This window comes from Camelus dromedarius, chromosome 7 (assembly GCF_036321535.1).
Source record: "Camelus dromedarius isolate mCamDro1 chromosome 7, mCamDro1.pat, whole genome shotgun sequence".
Lineage (NCBI taxonomy): Eukaryota > Metazoa > Chordata > Mammalia > Artiodactyla > Camelidae > Camelus > Camelus dromedarius.
Window position 1 is genome coordinate 34095961 of NC_087442.1, and position 22818 is coordinate 34118778.

Here is a 22818-nt window from a genome sequence, read left to right on the forward strand (position 1 = left end):
GAGATAGATATCCAATCAAAAGATACAGAAATTATTATGTTAATTATGTGATTCTAGTGCTTAAGAGAACGCATGCACCCCTTGGACTCACTTTCACTGGAAAATAGCCATTTAACCTCAAATGTGCTAAAGTTATAAAGCTGTGGTACTCAAATATTTTACTTCCCTGGTGATCCTTCTAGATCAAGTCCCCCGAACAGGAGGATGGGTTGAATGCAGTTAGGTCTCAGTAGGAACCATCACCCCAAGTGAAGTAACCACAACATGTATGTTGATATAGTGTCCCTGTAATCAGTGGAAGCTTGGTTTGTGTAGAAAGCAAGGACTCCTCTCTGGCGGAGATGAGCTGAATTGACTATATCTGGAGGGATGGTTTCCGTTGGCAGCTGACCATTCAGCTAGCCCTATGAGGACAGTTGTGTATGATCTTGTCACTTTTTTGATCCACACCCTTCAGATGTTCCTCATTGCCTACACAATGGAATATATATACTTCTCAGATTAATATTTAAGTTTCTCTATAGTCAGTCTATCCTCAACTTACAACCACATTTGCTGGCTTCCATTAAACTGCATTCCAGCCAAATCCAAGAATTCAGGGGTTTTCTAACATGAATTCAATGTACTTTATCATCCACTTACCTGTTGTCAAATTTTGTACCACTCATGGTGATATTTTTATTTTTCTGATTTTCCAGATGAGGATCAGCCCAATCAGAATTAGTATTTTTCTTAAAGGTATGTAGGATAGTAGTTAAGTGCACAGGCTTTTGTGTATCTAGGTTCAAATCATTTGCTGCTTATTTTTGCTTGACAAAGCCTAAATTACTGTCATTTAGTACACTACTTGGTCCATAAAAAGTACTCAACAGATAGTAGGCAATTATCATCATTATATCTCAAATCCATCAGTGATCACAGTCTGTTTGTTGTGGTTTCTGTGTACCTACTTGATCTCTTGTACTCCATTATATTTTAAGATTCTTGAGGTCAGAGTCTTTGCCATACTTAACTTTTTAATCCTCCTGAACCCTCCAAAATCATATATATTTTAAATACTCATTTTAACAAATTCAAATTGAGTTGTATTGATAGGAATGTATCTCACTCATTGTGTTAGAAATTATCATAAACTGTAGTGTACGTTTCAATAATATTTATTCCCCATGTAGTCTTACAGCTTTGATGGAAATCAGTAAATAAAGTCCATAAAATGAATCCATTCAAATAGTGCTGGTGCCAAGTATCTAATTCTATACTTTATATATCTTGAGTTTTTTAGTTTATAATAATAAATTAATACAATTTCTATGAGCTGTAAGCCATCAATTTTCTTTCAGTGATTCCTTTTACTATCTGATGTTACTGAGTGAATTTCCTATTTAAAAATCTAAGGCAGTCTTTACTTATCATGATGACAATTAATAGCCTTCTTAAATAATTATCTTATACTCAATATCTATATGTATGTTCAATTCAACTTTTCTAAAAATTTGACTTGTAAATGAAATTTCTATTATTGTGAGTAAAATGCTCACAAGGAAGACAATAAAGAGAAGCCCTGAAATTTGGTTTTCATCATTTTTATTTTTAAAGGTCAATTAAAATATACTAAGTCTATCATTGCTGACAAACTAACGTCTTCAGGACTCAAAATTCTTATCTGTAAAATAACTGTGTTGCCTGAAGGTTTCAAAAATCCTCTCCATTTAAAATATTATATGATGCTATTATCAAAATGAGAGAAACAGCAACCTCAAGTTATTTTTAGTATTCTAAAGCAGACTACTATCAGAATTCATGCTTATCCATTTAGTCAGTATATATTTACTGAGCACCTATGGAAAATACAGACAGGCATTCTTTTAGGAATTAGGAAAAAAGTGTTGAACAAAACAGCTCAAGTCTCTGTCTTCATAGAATTTCATAAAATTGGAGAGATAGACAAAGATCAAGTAAATAGTAAGTAAAGTAAATTATAAAGCTAGGGAGCAGATAAGTGCTAAGAAGAAAAGTATGCTAAGGGATAGAGGACAGCAGAAGGAGCTATTTTAGACGCAGAGAGAAAACATTTAAACAGGGACATAGAACACAAAGATTGTTCCATGTAGGGAACAGTAAGTGCAGAAAAGAGCCAGAGTCGAGGGGGCTTTTGGTGTGTTGGAGGAACATGGAAGAGGCTAGTGTGGTTCAGGTAGAGTGAGCAAGAGGAGATAAGGATGGAGGTCATGTGAGAAGCCAGATCATATAAAGCAGGGATTCCTGGCAGAGGGTGAGGGGGTGACTACCCCCATGGGACATTTGGCAATGCCTGGTCACAGTTTTGGTTGTTACAGCTATGAAAGGGATGCTTTTGGCATCTAGTGGGTGGGAGCCAGGGATATGATTAAACATCTCAAATTGCACAGGATGGCTCCTAATGACAAAGAATTATGTTTCAAAATACCTATAGTTTCAAGGCTGGGAATTTCGGATGTAAAGGGCTTATAGATTTCAGTAAGAAATTTGGGTTTTATTCCAAGTATGAGAGGAAATCACTGGAAATTTCTCAGTAGGGCAAAAGTATGACGTGATTGGACTTGTGTGGAGAATGACTAAAGATAGAGGAAAGTAGAGACATGAAAGCCAGTGAGCCGGTAACTGCGGGAGTCCAGGAAGGAGATGCCAGCAGTTTGGATCAGATGAGAGCTAAGGGAGGAGGAAGTAGTTATAAATAAACAGGTACAAATAACAGTGAATCCTTAATTTTTTTTTTCCTTTTAGCCATGGCTTTTCTATCTGGTTTCAAAGTTTCACAGGGTGATTTGTATCATTTAAAAATTTCCTTCAGGAAGACAGCAATTGGCCTACATGGCAGACTGTCAAGAGGATGTGTCTGTGGAGGGAGACTGACTTATTTTGTATCTTCACAAAAATGTGGAAATTATATCTCCTTTTTTTTTTTTTTACATATATATATAATTGATGTATAGTTACCAGGAAGGGATAAACTGGAAGTTCAAGATTTGCAGATACTAACTAATGTATAGGAAATTATATCTTTTTAAGATTTACTTTATCCACTTGAATGCAGTTTCTTACAGGTCAGGCTTCACCATACAAACTCAGTTGGATATAGAAGTCAGTTTTATGCTGCCCAATCTAATATTATTCTGGGTTATGTTAGGAGTTCAATAAGACCTCGTTAAAAGTGATTTCCTGTTCTTCCCTATCTGAATTGAACATTCCCTGTATTTTCTCTTCCATAATGAAAAAGTCAGGCTTACACTCAAAAGCACATTTCTTGGAAGCTGAGAAAATTGCTGTCTACTTCCTTGAAACTTAGGTCACTGATAGCAAATATTCAAAGATAAGTATGAAAAAAAATATCCTAGGAAACTTTCAGTAAACTTTATGTTTACAAGCAAAGCCACTTGACCTCGAGATACTCGATCCATAACCTCATTCTTGCTTTGTAGCCCAGAGAATTCATAGGTAAGGGCCCTACCACCATGTGACAGTCCTATACAGAGGGAAGGAAAAACATCTTTTCTGACTTTCAGACAGTTCACTCACCTATTTATATATAAATGCTGGCATTCTAAACATTATAATATGGATTTATAATACAAGTTATTGTAGACTGAAGCAATTTGGACTTGAATTAGCAGGAGCTCTTATTTGGTAATTTATAATTCCTATTTTATTCATATTTATATTTTATGAAGAATAATATGTAGCTGTCAAATGTGTCATCTAGTATGGTAGTTCTTTTAAGAAGTCATTATGTTCTCTTGCTGTAGTCCTATTTGTTTGAATGAAATTGTTAAATAAAAACATATTAAGGAATATTTGGTTGGAAAATGATTGATGATTAAACTGATCCCTGCTGACTTTGATTAATTAGCTCTACTATTTTGCAATAATCATGTAAAAGGAAGGATCTCAATTCAAATTTAACCAAATTCCAGTTGGTCCTTGTAATATAGTTGTATATAGAAATGTTATTGGTAGGTAATCAAAACTTCAGCAGTGATTAAAATAAAGCTAAATAAAAAGCTACGTTCAAAAAATACTGCATCATACTGCACTTTGAAGGTCAAATAGTTTCATAACTGTTGTAGGCAATAAGTAGTGAGTAAGTTAATAGAGAAACAAATTCTCAAAAAATATAATTGCAGGCCTCCACAAAGAACAGAGGAAAAGAAGGTAAATTGGTCAGTCCATGTGCCTTGATGAAAGAGTTGTCTTTGGGTCCAGGAAGGCCGAAAAAGTGGCTCAAAAACATTAAATCATCAGCTCTGAAATAGGAGTACAAGGCAGAAGGTTTCCAGAGCTTTCCACCCCTAAGAAGATAATAAGTTTCATTCTAATGATTATGTAGAATGGTGACTGAGTTCTTTCATTAAAAGGAACCCAGGAAAAATAACTGATTTTGCAGCTGAAGGATCTCATTTGATTCTTTATGAATTTTATGTCAGGAAGGACCAGAGCAGCCTCAACCCATCAGCAGGTGCCCTTCACTCTTACATCTTTTTCTCTTAATTTTGATCATAGATGGGTAGCAATTTCTTGGGAAGTTGAGAATATTGTTTCTTCTGTTGTTGTTTTTGTTTGGTTTTGTGTTTTTGTTGTTTTTAATATTTGTTTTTGTTTTTTACCTTTGCCTCTGAAGGGAGGCAGTATACGCTACCCCAAAATATCTCACCTTGCCATAAGGATTATTTTGAGTTAAAGGGACTTGAAAAACAGTAAATTTTGTTTCCTTCTTTTTTTTTTTTAAAGCAGGAGATAAAATTCTCATGTGAATGATGTCTTCTCTGTAACAGAAGCAAAGTAACATTTTTATCGTCAAGGACAAGGAGTTGAGACCCTACACAAATGGACTTTCTAGCATAATGCTTATCTTCCTTCCCCACATAATTCAGTTACTTCTCCATAATTGCCTCTCTTTGTTCAGCCTACTATGAAAACATGTAGTTTTTGCCTCTCTTTGGGTCTTCATTCCTTATGAGGGCACCTGCATAACATAAAATTTACACAAATTTGTATACAGTTAGTTATCCCTCAGTATCAGAGGGGGATTGATTCCAGGACACCCCTTAGATACCAAAATCCAGAGATGCTCAAGTCCCTTATAAAATGAAGTAGCACAGATGGCCCTCCACATCTGGGGCCTCTGCATCCAGGGATATGGAGGGGCAACTCTGCTTTTCTTGGGTTAATCTCTTGTATGTCAGTTTAAGTCTCAGGCCCAGCTGAAAAATTCTGAGAGGGGAGAGGTGAAAATTTGCCTTCCTACACCTTCAGTATCTGTGGACTGAATGCAAACTTTTCAGACTTCTAAATATGAAGACATTTCATTGCCATTACTTAAATGGAAATGATTTATATTAACAGGCATCCTACTGGGACTAACATTTGACAGATCTTTTGCTTAGTGCAGTGAGTGGCTAATTGAAGACCTTTAGCAAAATGAAGGTTTCCATTAACTGATATGCCCTTTGTCCCTGCCTCCCCCACAACATTTATCTGCTTACGCATTCAGTCTAAGAGGAAAGACAACCAAATGGGAGGACCCTTGGAAATATTACACACAATTAACACTTCTGTCTTTTATAAAGTGGTGTTTGTTTTACTCTTCATTGTTTTTTGATCTACTTTCACTGCTATGAAACAGTTTTTTTAGCTCATCTCTAAATCTTAATTTTATATTTTGCATTTAAATATGTATATATAAATATATTTGTATTTTGTCTATTGTAATTATTTTTGACATGAATCTACATAAAGCTTACATGAAGGCATAAATATGGAAATATCATAGTGCTTTATTTAGGAGTGCCCTTTGATTTTTTTCTGCTTTTTGTCTTTGCTCTTCCTTTTGTTCCTGTCTTTGTGTTCATTTCTCCATCCCCGACTCGGGTCTGTAGCCTCTGCGTATCCCCAGTATGATTTTCCTTATGTGGTATAATGTTTCCTATATTCACATTTACATATATAGTGACTTTTTGTCATTTTTCTTCATAAAAGTGGAAATATGTCACATGTACTTTTCTACTTTTATCATTCAACAATACAGTACTTTGGAAAAATCTTTCAAGTCAATGAATAGCTTTATTTTGTTCTTTCTAGGGGTTGTGTAGCATCCATGTTATGGGCCTACCATCATTTATTAAACCATTCCTCTGTTCATAGTAATTATGTTTGCTTCCAGTTTTGTTGTTGTTTTTATTTTTGTTTCTGCTACAGTGAACAGTGTTGTAATAAACATTGTACCTGTGTCCTTACATAATTATTCTTATGACATTGAATCCAGGAGTGGAATTGCTAGGTCATAAGGCAGATGAATTTTTAAAATTTTATAGATGTTACCAGATTGCTTTCCAAAAAGCGAAAGTATAGCTCTTCATATTGCTACTAGTAACATGAAAGAGTATACTCTTTCTATACCTCTGCCACCAATAGGTGTTAAAACTCTTAAATTTTTTAGCTGTTGGTTGTGAAGTGGTATCTTGTGTTTATTCTAATTTGTTTTTTCCTGACTCTAGTGAATGCAGTTTTTCATGTCTCATCTGTAATTTGCCCATTTATATCTTTTACACATTTTTTTTGGTGTATTGCTTGCCTTTTTGTTTGTTTGTTGTAATGTGAAACATTTACTGAAAACTCTCCCTGTAACCCTAGCTGAGTTGGACATCTCTTGCCCAGTGTTTTACGTTATCCTATTTGCACCTCTTAACATTGAACTTACCACTCTGAGTTGAAATTTTATATTTAAAATAGTCTATTTACCTAGCTAAACTACAATTTCTTCCAGGGCAGGTCTGTGTCATATTTATATTTGTATCTCTAGTGCCTCACAATTGATGCTACTGGGCACTTAATAAATACTTGTGGAATTAATTGAATTAGGGAAGATTTTCTTTTTCTAGTTGCCTTAATTAGTGTATCATAAGAGCAGCTAAGCTTATTCCCTGATAATAAAGTTTACTGTTTATTGGGGACTACTCTGCCAGGCACTGTTCTAAAATGTTGCATATGTTATCTCATATTTCATCACGCCTCTCTGAAACAGATACTTGTTACCCTGTATTAAAAGTGATGAACCCAAGGCCATGCAAGTAGAAGTGGCAGAAAGAACTGGAATTCAGCCCACGTCTGTCTGGTGTGGAGCCCATGTTAATTTTCCCTCTGCCACACTGCTTTCCTGCTTCAAAGTTATCTATTGTTACTATTTTGAAAATACATGTTTAAACAAGAATCATTGCTTGGTGATCTCTTTCGCTCTAAAGCATTCATTTTTTGTTTTACTAGTAATTAATCCAAAGGCTTATTAATTTTGTTTGTACAAAATAAAAAGAATAGTACACATTCCTTTTAATACTAAAAGGTTAAAGTTATAAGACTGAGATCAGAGCAGATGGAAAATTCCTCATGGTTCCTCTAATATCCAAGTACTACTGGACCTTCCATTAAAAAGCACTGAAATGTGTTCCCCCTCCACCTCATAACTAGCATTTGGGAAAAACCTGCAAAACTAAATGATGAATGATGTGGACACCCAGGAAATTATTTCAAAGGACGACTTTGTAAACTAGTGCAACAATACTATTTATAATACATATTGATTTTTTGCAAAATAAAATTACGCATCACAAGTTCACTGTTTTATTTAAATTGATTTGCTAGGAAGCCGTGCATGGAATAATGATATAAGCCACTATTTATAGTACATGATAAGATCCCATTAACAATGGTAAACCAACTAGGGTATTTATACTTTGACACTTTATATAATTAATGATCATTTTAGACAAAAAAAAATTTTAAATATATGCAAATTAGATACCTTTTTTTTTTTTACTATGTGGAGTTATCTTTTCTATATTCAGATAGCTTATATAATGTTTATAATTATTCTATAATTCAATAACATGCTTACCTTTTTAAAGTTTTTGACTCAATATTATCTGAGTCAAATTAATATTGGGGATATTATAATAGCATATTGAATATTTAAGAAAAAGATATGTTTTTAGAATAAAATAATTTAAATATATTTTATTTTTCTACACCAATACAATAACAGGATGTCTTTGTTTGACAGTGACTTATCAGCTATCTCCCTTAATTTATGATGGTATATCTCAAGGAAATAATGCAGTAAGGAAAAGAAATCTTTTTTTTCTATAAGTGAATAAAGTTTGAAACATTACCTTCTTTACCTGTTAGTTTTTATCTTTTCTTCATACCTTGATTCAAGTAATCATAATGCCTTTCCTGACTATTCCAGCCTAAAATAGTAAGATCCTTTGAACACTTATGCAGTTAACAACATTTGACATTTGTTCATTAATTTTTCCTCCATTCACCAGTTATTTTCTTGCAGATGCTTCCAGCTTGTGAAATTTTGTCTGGTGGTTTAGACTGTGTATATATGTGTGTTTCAAAGACTACTTTGTGGCTTATGTTTTGAATCGCGGTGTAAATTATAATCTTGGTAGAAGGGACAAGATCTTATTCTTTTCTGTGCTCTTGCCCACAGTTTTATACTGTTTGACATAGTACTCATTCAATGTTTATTTACACTAAGAAAACAAAAGCAGAGTTCATAACCTCATCCTCATAAAGTAACCATAATGCACAAAATAACATAGCATACACTGCAACCCCATTGCTAGATCAATCAACATAGCCTAAATATGAGTTAAATATATGTCCTGATCTAGCATGGATGATATCTAATATTCAGTAATTATTGGTATCTTTCTCATATTCTTACTAAGAATTGCAGTGATTTTTCTGGACAGACAGATATTTTTAAGATGTATGTCTAATAGGAGAAAACATTCTCTATATTAGGGAAATTGTCACACTTACACTCTTCTAATCTAAATTTAGAAAAAATACATCAGAAACACTCATCATTCAAAAGGCTCTTAGCTGTACTAAGAGCATTCATATTAAATTTATAAAATTAATTCTGCAAACTTCATTGTGAAGATGTATAAATCTAACTTTTAATTTAAATGAACAAAATAGATTTGCTGTGATCACCTAGCAACAGTCTATTCAGAAAATGATATTTCATTTTTTCCAGTGAAAGATGTCAAGACCTATTCTTTGGAATTTCAAGTAGTTATGATCCATGCAATGGAAAGGAGATCATGGAATCTGGTTTTTATAGTCATTGCCCTGCCAGTAACTAGCTAGGTGATTTCATTTAAACTCTTTTTGCATCTATTTTATCTGCGCAAAAGGAGTTATATTAGATCATTGCTAGGGTCTTTCCAACTGTGATTCTAAGAAATATAATCACTTATAGTTAGCTATATGTGATTGAACTTCCTAAAAATATTATCATTTAATTTATTTAAATTAACCTATATTAATTACATGCATTTCCTTTCTAATTCAGTTCAAGCTCCAAGGAAAGGAGTATTGAGTTTCCATACTTCAACATTTAATTACTAAGCAAATAGAACAATTGACAGGATTTAGTCTTGGAAGAGAAAATAGGTATATTGAGCAGCAAAAAGCTTGTCATGTTATGATAGTGGAAGTGTTTAGTTTTTAAAATACTACCTCTGACCGTGGATTTTTAAGGAACAAAGTTTAACTTTATTGATGAAGAATTTTAGGCTTACTTCTGTAGGGTAAAATAGGCATCCATGGTGTTTCATGGTCAGCTCCTACTGAAACGTCAGTCTCATTTCGGGAATCTGTTCTTATTTTGTCTGTTACTAATGTAGCTATTATTTCTCATGATTTGCTGTTTTTCATATTATCATATTCTCTACATCCTCTTGTATATCTCTCTTATAAGCAGCATATAGGTAGGATTTTTCTCTTGTTGGACAATCAGTCTTTTCATTTAGCTAGATTAGTTCATTTACTCTTATTATGATCACTAATATATCTAGATACCATCTTATTTTGTGCTCTCTAGTGATCCTGCTGTCTCTATTTTCTTGTCCTTTCCTGCATTCTTTTGCATGAATGGAGATTTTTTAAACTCTATTTTCTCTGTAGTGGTCTGGAAGTTATAGACTATGTTAACATTATTATTCTTAAAACTTTTAAAATACATAATTAACAAAATCTAAAGGTAATAAATATGTCTATTCTTTCTAATAATCTCCCAGAGGCCCCCATCTTCAAATACCATAGCTGGAAGGTACGGTTCAATATATGAATTTTGAGGGGACATAACTCAGTTCATAGCACAATGTAATTCAATGAAGAAACCAATCTTTTCAAAGAAAGATGCTGGAAAATTTGGACTTCTATTTGCAAAAAAAAAGTTTGAACCTTCTTTCTTACCATAGTTTAAAAAGTCCTAAAACTATAAAACTTGGGGGTAGGGGGGTTGGAGGAGAAAATCTTTGTGATTTTTTAATTAGGCGAAGATATCTTACAGTATAAAACACATGTGCCATAAAAGAAAAAAAATTGGCTTAGTGGACTTCATCAAAGGTTAAAATATTTGTTCTTTGAAGAAGAAAAATGCCACAGATAAGGAGGAAACATTCGCCAAAACATGTATTTGATGAGCTTTATACAGACTGTATAAGTAAATAATACAACTTAATAGAAGACAAACCACTAAATTTGTTTTGACTTATAAAACTTATTTTTTCCAGAAGAAAATGAAAAAGAGTGCAGCCTGTACACTATTCATAAGGATGTTATATATTATCAAGGCAATGAAAACATCCAAATAAACAAAGCTGACAAACCACCAAATTTAATTTTTAAGAAATTTAATAGATATTTGACCAAAGAAGAAAGCAAATGACAATTAAGTACTCAGAATCATTAGTCACTAGGGAAGTGCACATTTAGACTCAAATGTCTAAAATGAGAAAGAATGGTAATAAGCAAGTGTTCATGGTGTGTTAAACAACTAGGACTCTTCCACTGCTGGTACAGCTGCTCGAGAAAACAGTTTGACAATTTGTTGTAAGGCTAAACATTCAGTTACTGTAAGACCCAGCTATTTCTCTTGTAGATTTTACCCAGGAGAAATGAAAACGTGTGTCCACATAAATACTTACACATCCACAGATGTTTTATTGATAATATCCAAAAACTGGAAACAATCCAGGTGTCCATGAACTATTGATTGATAAACTAATCGTGGTATATCTGTATAATAGTATACTATTAAAAAAAAGAAGTAGCAAATGACTAACATGTAACAATGTGGATTAATCTCAAAAGCAAATAGACTAAGTTAAAAAAAAAAAGCCAGAAATAGAAGAATGCATATTGAATGATTATATTTATATGAAATTCTAGAAAAGACAAAACTGTAGTGACAAAAAGCTCAGCTGTGGTTACCGGGGTCCAAGGGTTGAGGTAGAGGCAGGTTTGACTGCAGAAGAGCATGAGGAAACTTTTTTGGGTGATTAAAGTGTTTACATCTTGATCTAGTTATTATGTGATTGGATAGATTTTTAAACCTCATTGCTTAAAACTACTGAACTATTTTTCAGCAATTTTAAATTATACCCTAACAAAGTCCACTGTCAATTTGTTATTCCTTTGAAGATAATCGACTTTTTACCTTTGGCAGCTTTTCCAAAATGTTTTAGGGGAGAGGTGTTCTTTACTGTTCTGCAGTTTCATTACAGGATATCATTGTGTGATTTCTTTCTACTTATTTATTTTACTTGTGATTCACTTTAATTACAGAATTTGTGAATTTATGCTTTCATCAGTTCTGGAAAATTCTCTATCACTCTGTTTCAAATATTGTCTCTTATTCCTTTTTTATTGTCTTCCTTTGGGACTCTGATTACACTTATATTACATTTTCTAATAATATTCTCCCTGTCTCTCTAACATCTCCGCTATTTTTCGTTTCTTTACCTCTCTGTACTGAAGTCTAAGTAATTTTTTAGATATATATTCCAGTTCTTCTTTAATTAATACTCATCTGCTTTTTAATCCACCTATTTAGTAGTATATTTTAATTTTTAGAATCTCTATGTGGTTCTTTTTTAAATATCTGACTTTTTAAAATATATATTATTCCTTTTTCATGTCTTTAATTCCCTTTTCAATTTTTAAAAATATTGCATATGTATAATTTGTATTCTATGTTTCGTAAATACAGCATTTTAAGTCCCTGGGGGTCTAATTCTGATGTTTATGGTTAGGTCCTGACTCTTTAATGCAAGCTATTTCCTTGTGAGTTCTGTATTTTGGATTGTGAATTCCTATTGGCCGGGACTTATCTATAGAAAACTTGAAAACTCTGAATTGAGGGATTATCCCTGAAGAGATTTATGTTTCCTTCTGCCTGATTCCTGGAGCCAATTAAAGATAACTCTTAACTTTCCCAGACCATACAAGCAGTGTGAATTTGAGCCCCAGTCTCTCCTGAGAGCAGGATGTGGCTTCTCAAGGGAGAAATTTTTCCCTTCCAGAGGCCTACTCTGCAAAAGCGAATGTCCTTTTTATTTTCCTTTGCTGATGATTGATTACTTTTTTTGTTCCAGTGTATCAACGATGATAAAAGAGATCTAATTCCAGCCCCTAACTTACTGAGTCCTGAGCCCCAAACTCCTGATCCTTTCATGATAATGAACAACCGGGGTCTAGGATCTAGGGAGGGTCCTGTGGACACACTCAGGGCAGCCACTACTTTGGACAATGGGAAAAAATCAATAGAATGGTTGGAAAAATAAATAAATAAAAATACCTTAATCAATCATGAATTATTAATACTAGTTTCCTAGTTTAAGAATGTATGAGTGTGTGTGGATATGGGTGTATTTGGGAGATACTTTAAATATGAATTTGTTTCCTTCCTGTGTTATTAAGGATTACATAGACAATTTCATATTCAGCTGATGACAAAAGATTCAGAGACTTGAAAAACATTGTTTTCAAGGTCAAATCAAATTGGAGACAATCATTCTTCATTCCATTTATAAGACCTAGATAACTTGTCTTGGTGAAGCTAGTACTAAAAATGCCTTTTTGTAGACAGGTAGTTAGAATACCATACAGTACTCATTTCTGACTATCAAGACCAAAATTATTTGCGAGCTATAGATACATACAACCTTGTAGGCTGACACCTCACTTAACTGTTAAATCACCTAAAAGATTATCTTGTCTTTCTTTTATGTGGATTCAGGAGCACAAAGCTATTTAAAATTCCTTCTCTAGAGAAATTCTATTAGGAGTATTATATTTCTTTGGCAGTCCTAAGAGGAACCAGCTCAGTATTTTAACATCATATTTTTAAAGCTACTTTGGTTTGTTTTTTAAGAAGTTATATTGAAACCTGAGAAATAAAATATGCACTATGTATATGGCATGAATCTTAGCAGGGTTCTACAGCTCAAAGGGTTCTTTCACACCTATGTACTGCCTAGGTTAACCGTTCACTATTAGCATAACAACATTCAAATATGCAAGTGACTAGTAAGTGAAAACACAAACAGATTATGCTTTCACGTGCTATTCTCTTCATGTTTGAACTTGCACAGATAGTCTAAAACTTACATGTGAAAACCCACTCTATCCCATAAGGACATAACCGTAAAAGAAAAATAAGATTCATTGTACTGTTAAAAATAGTCTATAGTCACAGTGCAAATTTGGGAAAAATAAAGTATTGAAAGATAACTCGGGTAATTTTAAGAGACTGATGCTAATAGATAGTAGAGGCTGAACACATTCTGATTTATAAAATGAAGGAAGATAGTGGACAAAGGAAAGACAATAGCAATAATAACTACCACTTACTGGGTTCTTCCTATTCATAAAAACTATATTGAGTCTCAACTATAAGAGAATCCATTTATCAAGTGTTTAATCCATGCCACTTTTATCCATAGAACTTTCTGAGTTAGATACTCTTATTTTCCCCATTCTGCAAAAGAGGAAACTGACACTTGGAGTTTTATCAACTTGCCCAAGATCACACATAAACTTGAGAGAGTTAAGCCAGATACCAAAGCCAAGACAGGCTGATGGCAAGACTGTGCTCTATAGCAACTTCTTCATTATATTCTTGTCTAACTGTTAACCTTCATCTCAGTCCCATTAGGGTATGTCTAATCCATCCCATTTTAAAGATGAACAAATAGAGGTAGAAACTAAGTAACTTACACAAGATTACTTGTGAGTAATAGTGTCAGAATTAAAGCTAGTTTAGTCTGTTTCTAGACTCTTTCTACTATTACTTCTCTGCCTTTGTGGCAGTATTTTTCATTCTTCAGTTATACATTCATTTGGTCACCCATTTAACAAATATTTGTTGAGCACTTTGTACTGTGCATTTTAGGGGGCTCTGGGACTACTCCAATGAACAAGGAACACAGAGTCCCGAGTTTACATTATCATGGGGGAAGATAGGCAATAAACAAAATAGTAAGTGAATGTCATGTTAGTAGCTGCAATAAAGAAAAATGAAGCATTGTAAGAAAATAATAGGTAGGTGGAGGTATTTGGATTTTTTTAGATAAGATGGTCAGTGCAAGGAAACGTGCAACTGTCACTGGTATTTAACAATCCTGTGACTCTCCTATCACAAGTACCTTGATTCCTTGGTTTATATGACTTTGAAGCTGAATCTGAATTTTATCTCATTCCTCTGGGCTCCAGAAGATATGTGCTTGACTTAAAACCTACCATTTCGTTGCAGAAATGATTGTTTTTATTTCACAGTTCTGCTTGAAGAGACAAAATGGGTAATTGTTTTCTTTCTAATTGTTTATCCAAAATAGCTGGCTTAATAAGGTGAACAAATGTTTGGACTTATTCAGAGAGTGTGCCTTACCAACAGTTAAGTGAAAAGGTCTTCTGCCTGCCATCGCTGACACTTGCTGTGGGATGTCAGTTCTTAGAGGCTATCTCCTGATCAAAAGCAGTAGGGATGTCAAGGACTAATTGACTAATTTTAATTGAAGGACACTTACATGACAGTACGATGTATTCAGCTTATTTTTGCTTTTCTTTGAAAAGCTGAAACTCTTCTTCCCAGTAGTAATTAAAAATAAACAGCAGTCATTAACTTACTGTGGGCATCTAATGGCCACAACATTGCTTCCTTGCATGAATGATTTACTGATCTAAAGCGAAGTAATTCAACACTGAAATTGTCTTGAAAATTAAAAACCATTCTCGATAATGAATAGTTTCAGTTTCTATAGCACCAGTTTATGTGTAGTGTTCCTCTTCTCTGCACATACGCAACTTGCTAACTAGGTGACAAAAGTGTTCTGATGGGATACCAACTCAAAAACAGTGTACAAAGCTCAGTCTCTGGGTTTAACTCTATAGAGTTGGGTGTGACATTTATTCATTCAACCATCATTTATTGAGAAGCTTCTTTAAGCTAGGCATTGTCTGGAATTCTTTGGGGAATAAAAGAAGAAAAAAATGTCTCTGCCCTGGAAAAAATTTATTATTATAGAATTGGGATAATATTTACTCTAATTCTATCTCTTTTATTTAATTAGTTGTATTATAATTTATTTAACCAATCCTTGTTATTGATTATTTAGAAAGTTGGGGGTTTTTTGTTTGTTTGTTTGTTTGTTTTGCTATAGAAGGCCTGTGTTGAACATCTCTAATAATAAATATTTGTCCATATTTCTGATTTCTTCTTTGGAATGGATTTCTGCCAGTAGAATAACTAGGTCAAAAGACATGTATAATTTAGTCTGTTAATACATTTGACAAAAATTAGGCCCAAATGGTAAAATAGGAAAAAACTTGTTTCATTTTACATTGCCACCAGCAGTGTGAGAGAGCCTTTCCTTACTCCATTTCCTTGTCAGCCTTAAGAAGATAGAATGTTCCACTAAATGTATATCCTTGATCATTGATCTCTAAATAGTCTTTAAAATTGTTAAAAATTTTTCTCATTTTCAGTAATAATTTATGAAATCAAATAGTGCTGATCGAAAGTGTTCAGTTAACATTCATTGACATATATTTGACAAGATAGTTTGTATTTGGCTGGAGATTATCTAGGTTTTCTTCTGTGTGCTAAATTTTATACTATTAAGAGATTATGAAAATTCTTTCAGTTGGTTTGAGAAGTTTATTTGACAAGAAAAGCAAAGATTGTAGCTAAGTTATGAGGTAAAAGCAAATGTCAGAAAAAAATAGATCTATATTTTGCTAGGGCTTATTGAGTTTCATAAAAACATAGGATATTATGAATTAAATTAAGTAGCAAACCATTATATTCAGTGTTAGTGCATCCTATTTAAGCATGAAATTCCTCCCTACTAAAACATGAAACAAACAAACAAACAAAAAAAGCATGGGTAGGTTTACAGGGTCCTAACCACACCTTAATTAACAATGAAGTTCTGGAGTAGCCCTGGGATTAACCTATAATAATCTGTTGCATCCATATAACAGCATTTTTGCCCTTCCTGAATTTATATGCTTAGCTATTCGATCTCTTTCTTTCCTGATCTTTTCTCAATGGTTATGCTGTTTATTTCTAGAACCATTGGACACAAAAACCGCTATGTCAAAGTCCCCCGTGGCCACATCTGGGTCGAAGGTGATCATCACGGACACAGTTTTGACAGTAATTCTTTTGGGCCGGTAAGTCATCTTGTTGCTAATGTAATTGCATTTCAAATGTAGGAACAAAAGTATGTCAGATAGGTTGCTCAGGTAATCCAGCCAAGACTAATTATGAATTTAATAGTGGAACAGTTTACAATTGAAAATTTCCTTTTAAATATCACATAGATAATTTAAACACTCAAGGTGTGTGTGTGTGTCTTTCCAGGAAAGAACTTAGACAACTCAATAAAGTACCAAAACATGCTTTCAGCTGCCTACCTGATTACAATAGAAAGTTGTTTTTACTACACAGAAATGCTTTGTACCTTATGTTTTCAGTTAGTGTTTAACAGATATAATGTGTAAGAGACCTAGAAACATCTATTTTATAAGTCATTAGTTAAAAATATAGGTCTAATGGAAATAATATTGGTAAGTAACATTTCTCAACATTTAATTTATGATGGAAATGCTCGTGTTCCTTATACTATGTTTTTATTCCATAAAACCTGTGACTAAACTCATATTTCATAGTTTTTAAAAATGTTTGAATATGTACAGAAATTTTCTATTTATGAACCCTTGCAATAAATCACTATATAAAGTGAAGAATATTTTTGTTGATGGACACTGCACCAATTTCTGTTCACCCATGTCTTTTAAAAACTTGGGTCCTCATCCCATTAGATTTTTCTACAGCTAGACATATCTATACTTTTTATGAATGTGTAAGTTAATATTGAGCACCTTTAGATAGGTTTGCAAAAAAAATCCATTTCCTTTTGTCTCAAACTAAATATTGGTGGTCTCTATAAAACAATTTACTTCATCTATTATGAGGGACCACTGTAGTCACTAGGGGAACAGTCACTTTGACTCACCTTTGGATAAAATTACAATAAGACATGTGGGGTTGGATACTGTTATGGGTAAGTAGAAGGAAACTTGATGAGACTACTACTTTTTTTTCTAGCTGCAGTGATGATAATAAATACACCTAAGGTCTTTCTTGCTTTGTGGTAGTAATTATTACAAAAATACAGTTGAATCCTTGTAGAGTATATGAAAGATGGAGTGAGCAGGTTGGAAATGTTGTAGGTCACTTAGAGTGTAGTACAAGTGGTGATCATGAAGAAGTTTAGTAGCAACTTGAAAGTGAAAATTAATCACTCGAAAGCAGTTTTATTTCTTTCTCATCAATGAGATTAAATCTATTCATTGTATCATGTTGTTGGCCAAGTCCTCATTAAAATGTTAGTTAACTAGTTTGGGCTTTAATTGGTAGGATAGTGACTTGGAAATGAATTGTTAAAAATTTTTGTTGTTTTGTTATCAGTTGTGGATGTGGGGAAAATCATTACTTACTAATAACAGAGTGCTAAAGTTTGAGATTGGTTTACTTTCTCTTTGTTAGTAAATAAAGCCAATGTGATATTATCTATATCATTAGTATTATTCTCAGTCACTTGTATTCCAGTCACTTGTATTCCAGATGCTTTCTTATTTGGGAAAGAAAATTAGACTGAGTTAATAGCCAGAATACTGGGAATTGCACATAACCCTGAATAACATATCTATTGTGTAGCTTTTCCTGGGCTCTTTCCTGCTGTGTACTTAATAGTAGTATTTTGAACCACTGAGCTATAAGTATACCCATGAAAGTTGAAAGTATATCAGATATGGAAATATCCTCTGTCACTTATAGCTTAAAAAAAAAAAAAAAAGGTGAGTACCATGTGGGAAGGGCAATCTCATTGTCTTTGTTACAATAAGAAGTTATGATATTCAAAACACTGACAAGTATATTGTGTGCATCACTTTGATGCCATTGGTTTACATCATGTTTTTCAATGAAATCTACTGGTTATTTATAGCTTGAACTATAATTCAATTTATAGCTTGAACTTGTAACTGTAAAAAAGAATTTGAGTCAGACACAAAACCACTTTGAAATTTAGGGGTTATTTTCTTCTTTTTTTTAATGGATATAAATATATATATATATATAGAAAGTGACTTTTGGTTCCCAAGTTGGACTGAGTTGTCAGTTTCCATTCACTTAACTCGTATTGTTTTTATTTGTCAAAATTAGATGAAGAACCTTTACTAGGATGAAGGAAAACATTTGTCACATCATGTTCTTAACTATTTGTATTTGATGAGTTTTAGTGCATACATTTTTACCCTTACAATGATATTTCATCTTTTGTGTTCCAATAGCATTAATAACTAGGAGAAATTATTAATATTGAAGCTCCCAAGCAAGTTTTAAAAGGACAGAGGGGAAAAAAAGTGAATTAAAGTAAAGCTCCACCATTTTTATTTAGAGCTAAGCTGTGATGTTTGAGTGTAGAGATTTCTTACTGAATTTTTAATTACTAAATGGTTATCTGAATAATTTAATTATTTTAGCATTTTTATAATTCTGAAAATAAAAACTAAAGTTTTATAATTCTATGAAACCAAAATAACCTTGAACCTTAAAATGCATATAGACTTGGAAATTATTCTGTTTTTCCAATAATTCTCAGTTGAACTTTTTGTCTTATCAATCAGTATACTTGGAGATTGTATGGAAGGGCAGCAAGCTTTCTGGATGGTTGATTGATTTCTCTCTTTGGAAGTGGGGAATGTACTTTTCCTGGAAATAAACAACCTATCTAAAAGCAGCTGGATTATCTTCAGGATGCTTATCTTGACTTTGTGGAAGTTGACTAAAGACTTTACCCTTCATATCTCTCCCAAATAACTTCAGAATTGTATCCAAATATGTTTAACATGCTTTGACTCTTTGAATAATATCATAGAATCCACTCTTTGTTTGAAATTGTTGCCTACTGGTTATTGTAATGGAGCTGACTTTTTCCGTAATCAAGTAGATTTTTAATTGTAATCTAATGAAGAATAAGAAAAGAATGTCTTACTCTTGTTTTTTTTTTTTTTTTTCCTAGTTTGTTTTCTTATTTCCTATTGATTTCTTACAATTTGAATTTGCTTCTCTGATTTGGTTTATTACCATTATATGTAGGCTGAAGGGGTAATTAAGTAGTTTTATGAGTGAAAGATGAATAATAGGTTATGAATTTAAAGATGGCAATATTAAGTTATAGTAATAGCATGCATTACAACAGAATGAGATCCAACATCTGCACTTCTAACTTGCAGAGGGTGACATTATGGAAAGAAACTAGTAGACTCCTTTACAAACATACATGATATAGTAAGACAGAAAATCAGATAACCTTAGTTTTGGACTTCATCAGTCATGTAACTTGTATGGGTCTACATTTCCTCATGTGTAAAAGGAAGAATTTCCTCTCCTATGAATTTGTCTCAAGTAAATATTTAATAAAATGAGCAAATATGTATGTACATATATATACTTTATTTAATTGTACTTCTATGTTAGGGTCCTGAAAATGTTAACTAAAATTTTGATGATATATATTTTGATTCTACATACATATACCTGTTGAATATATATATATAGAGAGAGAGAGAGAGAGAGAAAGAGAGCGCAAAATTTTAATGAACATCCTCAGCAACTTGAAATGGGAGTACTATTAAATAAAGTATGTTTCATCCAGAGTATGAAATATTTTGCTGTCATTAAAAATCTGAATTTGTGAAGAGTTTTAATGACATAATGTTTATGATACTGCTGTGAATAGATAAAAATAAAGAATAGAATATACAGTATCATGTTAATTGTCCCAGTTGTTACTTATGGTCAATTCTTTTTTATACCTTTGGACTTCTCTATATTTTAAAAGGCCTAAAACAAGTTTTTATTACCTTTATAATCAGAAGAGAACTAATTACTTTTAAAAAATAGGATAAAGGTGACTAAAGTAAGTGGCTTCTAGGTTTCATTCCAACTCTAAGTTCTGTAAAAATGTTTCATGGTGCTGTGGCTAGAGGGAACAAAATGACAGATAGGACTGGGTAAGAAGTTTCTCAGTTATGAATATGTCTCCATGGAAGATCTCTGTGCCAAACCTCTTGAACAGATCATTGCACAATGATAGAAAATGTCCTATCTTCTCATCATATGGATTCACTAATGTATGATTTTAGCTCAGATTTCTAGTGTGAGAAATATGGTTTGTTTCAAGATTATGATTATTATCTAGAAGTGTTATTCATTGCACATTACTACTTGATTTCACTGGATTGTGTATTAAAGATATCTGACAATTGCTGAGAATATTCGGAAAGCTCTTCTCTTAGCAATTCTTTAGCTCCGTGAAATACATTAGTCTTACCCTTTATCATCCCTATTTCCATGGCAATAGTACATTGCTGCTGTAGCCATGTTGGTGTTCTTTGCCAGAACCCAGAAGTAACTGATTATAATAGATATTGATGAATTTTCTGCTTGCTTTTAAATGAAAGCACATGAAAAAGCCAAATTTGTATTTGTGTGTACAGAGCTGTGAATTTTCAAACAGCAGTTTTTTAACTTTTTCAGATTAGAAGACTCTTCATCAATTAAAGAATGCAGCAGCAATTCTTTCTTCCATTTATTATAAATATTCATTTCAGTACTTATATTTGAAATGTTTTCATTGATATTCATTTCTTTTTGTGAAAATGCAAATGTGACCCTTTCCATGGCTTTCATTTAGCTTGTACATTTTCTATGTTTGAACTTTTTTCTGTTACTATAATCTGTTTCTCAACTATGAGCCTCTGAAATACCTTTGCTGCTTGCTGTACCATGATCTGTTGTTAGGATATATGTTATCATAGAAATTCTAGTTTTTTAGTATCTAAAATAATTTATTTTAACTTCATTGACCAAAGGACATTAGGAAAAAAAAAACTTTTGACTTAAACATTTTGGGGCAAAGATAACCTTTCCAAGATGTATAAAAGTATTTTGATTTTTAGGTTTGTGATCATAGTGTCACCTTGTGAACAATTTGTGTGTAGGAACCATGAAGCAAAACTGTACAATTTAGATGCTAAAACTATATATGAAATACTGCCTCTCTCCAAGAATGGAAACTGGGAGTTATACAAAATATTAATTCTTTTTAGTTCCAAGTTATTTGGAAAAGAGCTAACCTAATCACTTATTTCATAGATGCCTAATTAAGTAAAATACTAGCCCTAGAATGTTGTCTTGAAGGATACATGCCTAATAGATGATAGTTTTAGAATAAATGAGTATTAGAAATCTCATTTATTAACTAAATGAGCCAATGATCTGAAAGTGATCATCTATAAGAAAGCATTGAAATGAAGATTAAAATTCCATAGAATTCCTTTTGAACTAAATGAAATTCAAAATGTTTTTTACTTTATAAAAAAGTACTGAAAAAGTAAAGTTTATATCATGCAAGCCTTTCATTTATATCTCAAGATACATTTTTGAGCACCTGCTGATTGTCCAAATTGATTTTAGCATGGATTCCAATGAGTGGAATGGATCAGGAGAGATGAAGATTCTAGTAACTAGAGAAAGGATGCCAGATTAGGTAATATGTGGGAAATGAACATTGAAAGAGGTTTATTATCCACTCATGTCTGTTTTGAGTTTTCCCCCTATGTTACGTACTTTTGGTGAGAAAGAAATGCAGTATGTAATTAACTAGGCAAAACAAGATTTTTGGAGATGCAAGGAAACTGAAAGAAAGAGAAAGGGAAGGGAAGTTGTGATGTTTTTGAGACCAACTGACAAAGGGAAGAGTTGGAATGGAGTTTTGAGAAAATATTTAGAGCATAAGGACAGAGATTCAAGTCGCGGGTAATGAGGAGTGCACTGAGCCTGTGACTCTTCCCAGTCCTTTTCTCACTGTCATCAATAGATGCCCTGACACCTAGGAAGAGCATAAGAGGGTCAATAGATAAAACAATGACTGAGGTGTAATTTCTGCCTACAAGGAGGCAGACAAATAACAGAACCAACACAGTACTCTAGAGACAGAACCTCTTAGAGGAGTAGACATATGTGTACTGAAAACCCACAAGAAAAACCTACCAGATTTTCTGAGAGGATTTGGTAGAACAAAGTATTCTGAAATTTGTGAAGATAACAACTATTTGGTTAAATTTCACATTGCATAAAACACTCTGGACTTTGCACGTTTTGTGAATGAAGTGGTTTATGCCTGGAGTGATTAATATATTTCAGCTGCATTGAAAATATTCTGCTTCTATAACACAGAATAATCTTGTGGACTTATGAGAATGAATTGACATTTCATTTTATGTATTGTTGAAGTGTAGCATTTTCCTTGTGTAAGTCCTCTTGAGCAGCTAGAATAACTTTTATTTAAA

General features: G+C 32.9%; 1 protein-coding gene across 9 annotated transcripts in view; it reads left to right on the forward strand.

The window, feature by feature from the left end:
* Window positions 1–22818, forward strand: part of IMMP2L (inner mitochondrial membrane peptidase subunit 2) — a 929241-nt gene that overhangs the window by 583142 nt on the left and 323281 nt on the right. For 8 of the 9 annotated variants that reach the window (XM_064487436.1, XM_064487435.1, XM_031455215.2 and 5 more), the window contains one exon: window positions 16467–16569. In XM_064487436.1, the coding sequence (XP_064343506.1) occupies window positions 16467–16569 (103 nt within the window). Of the gene's footprint in view, window positions 1–16466; window positions 16570–19089; window positions 19436–22818 lie in introns of those variants that run through there. The other variant, XM_031455217.2, reaches the window with a different exon arrangement.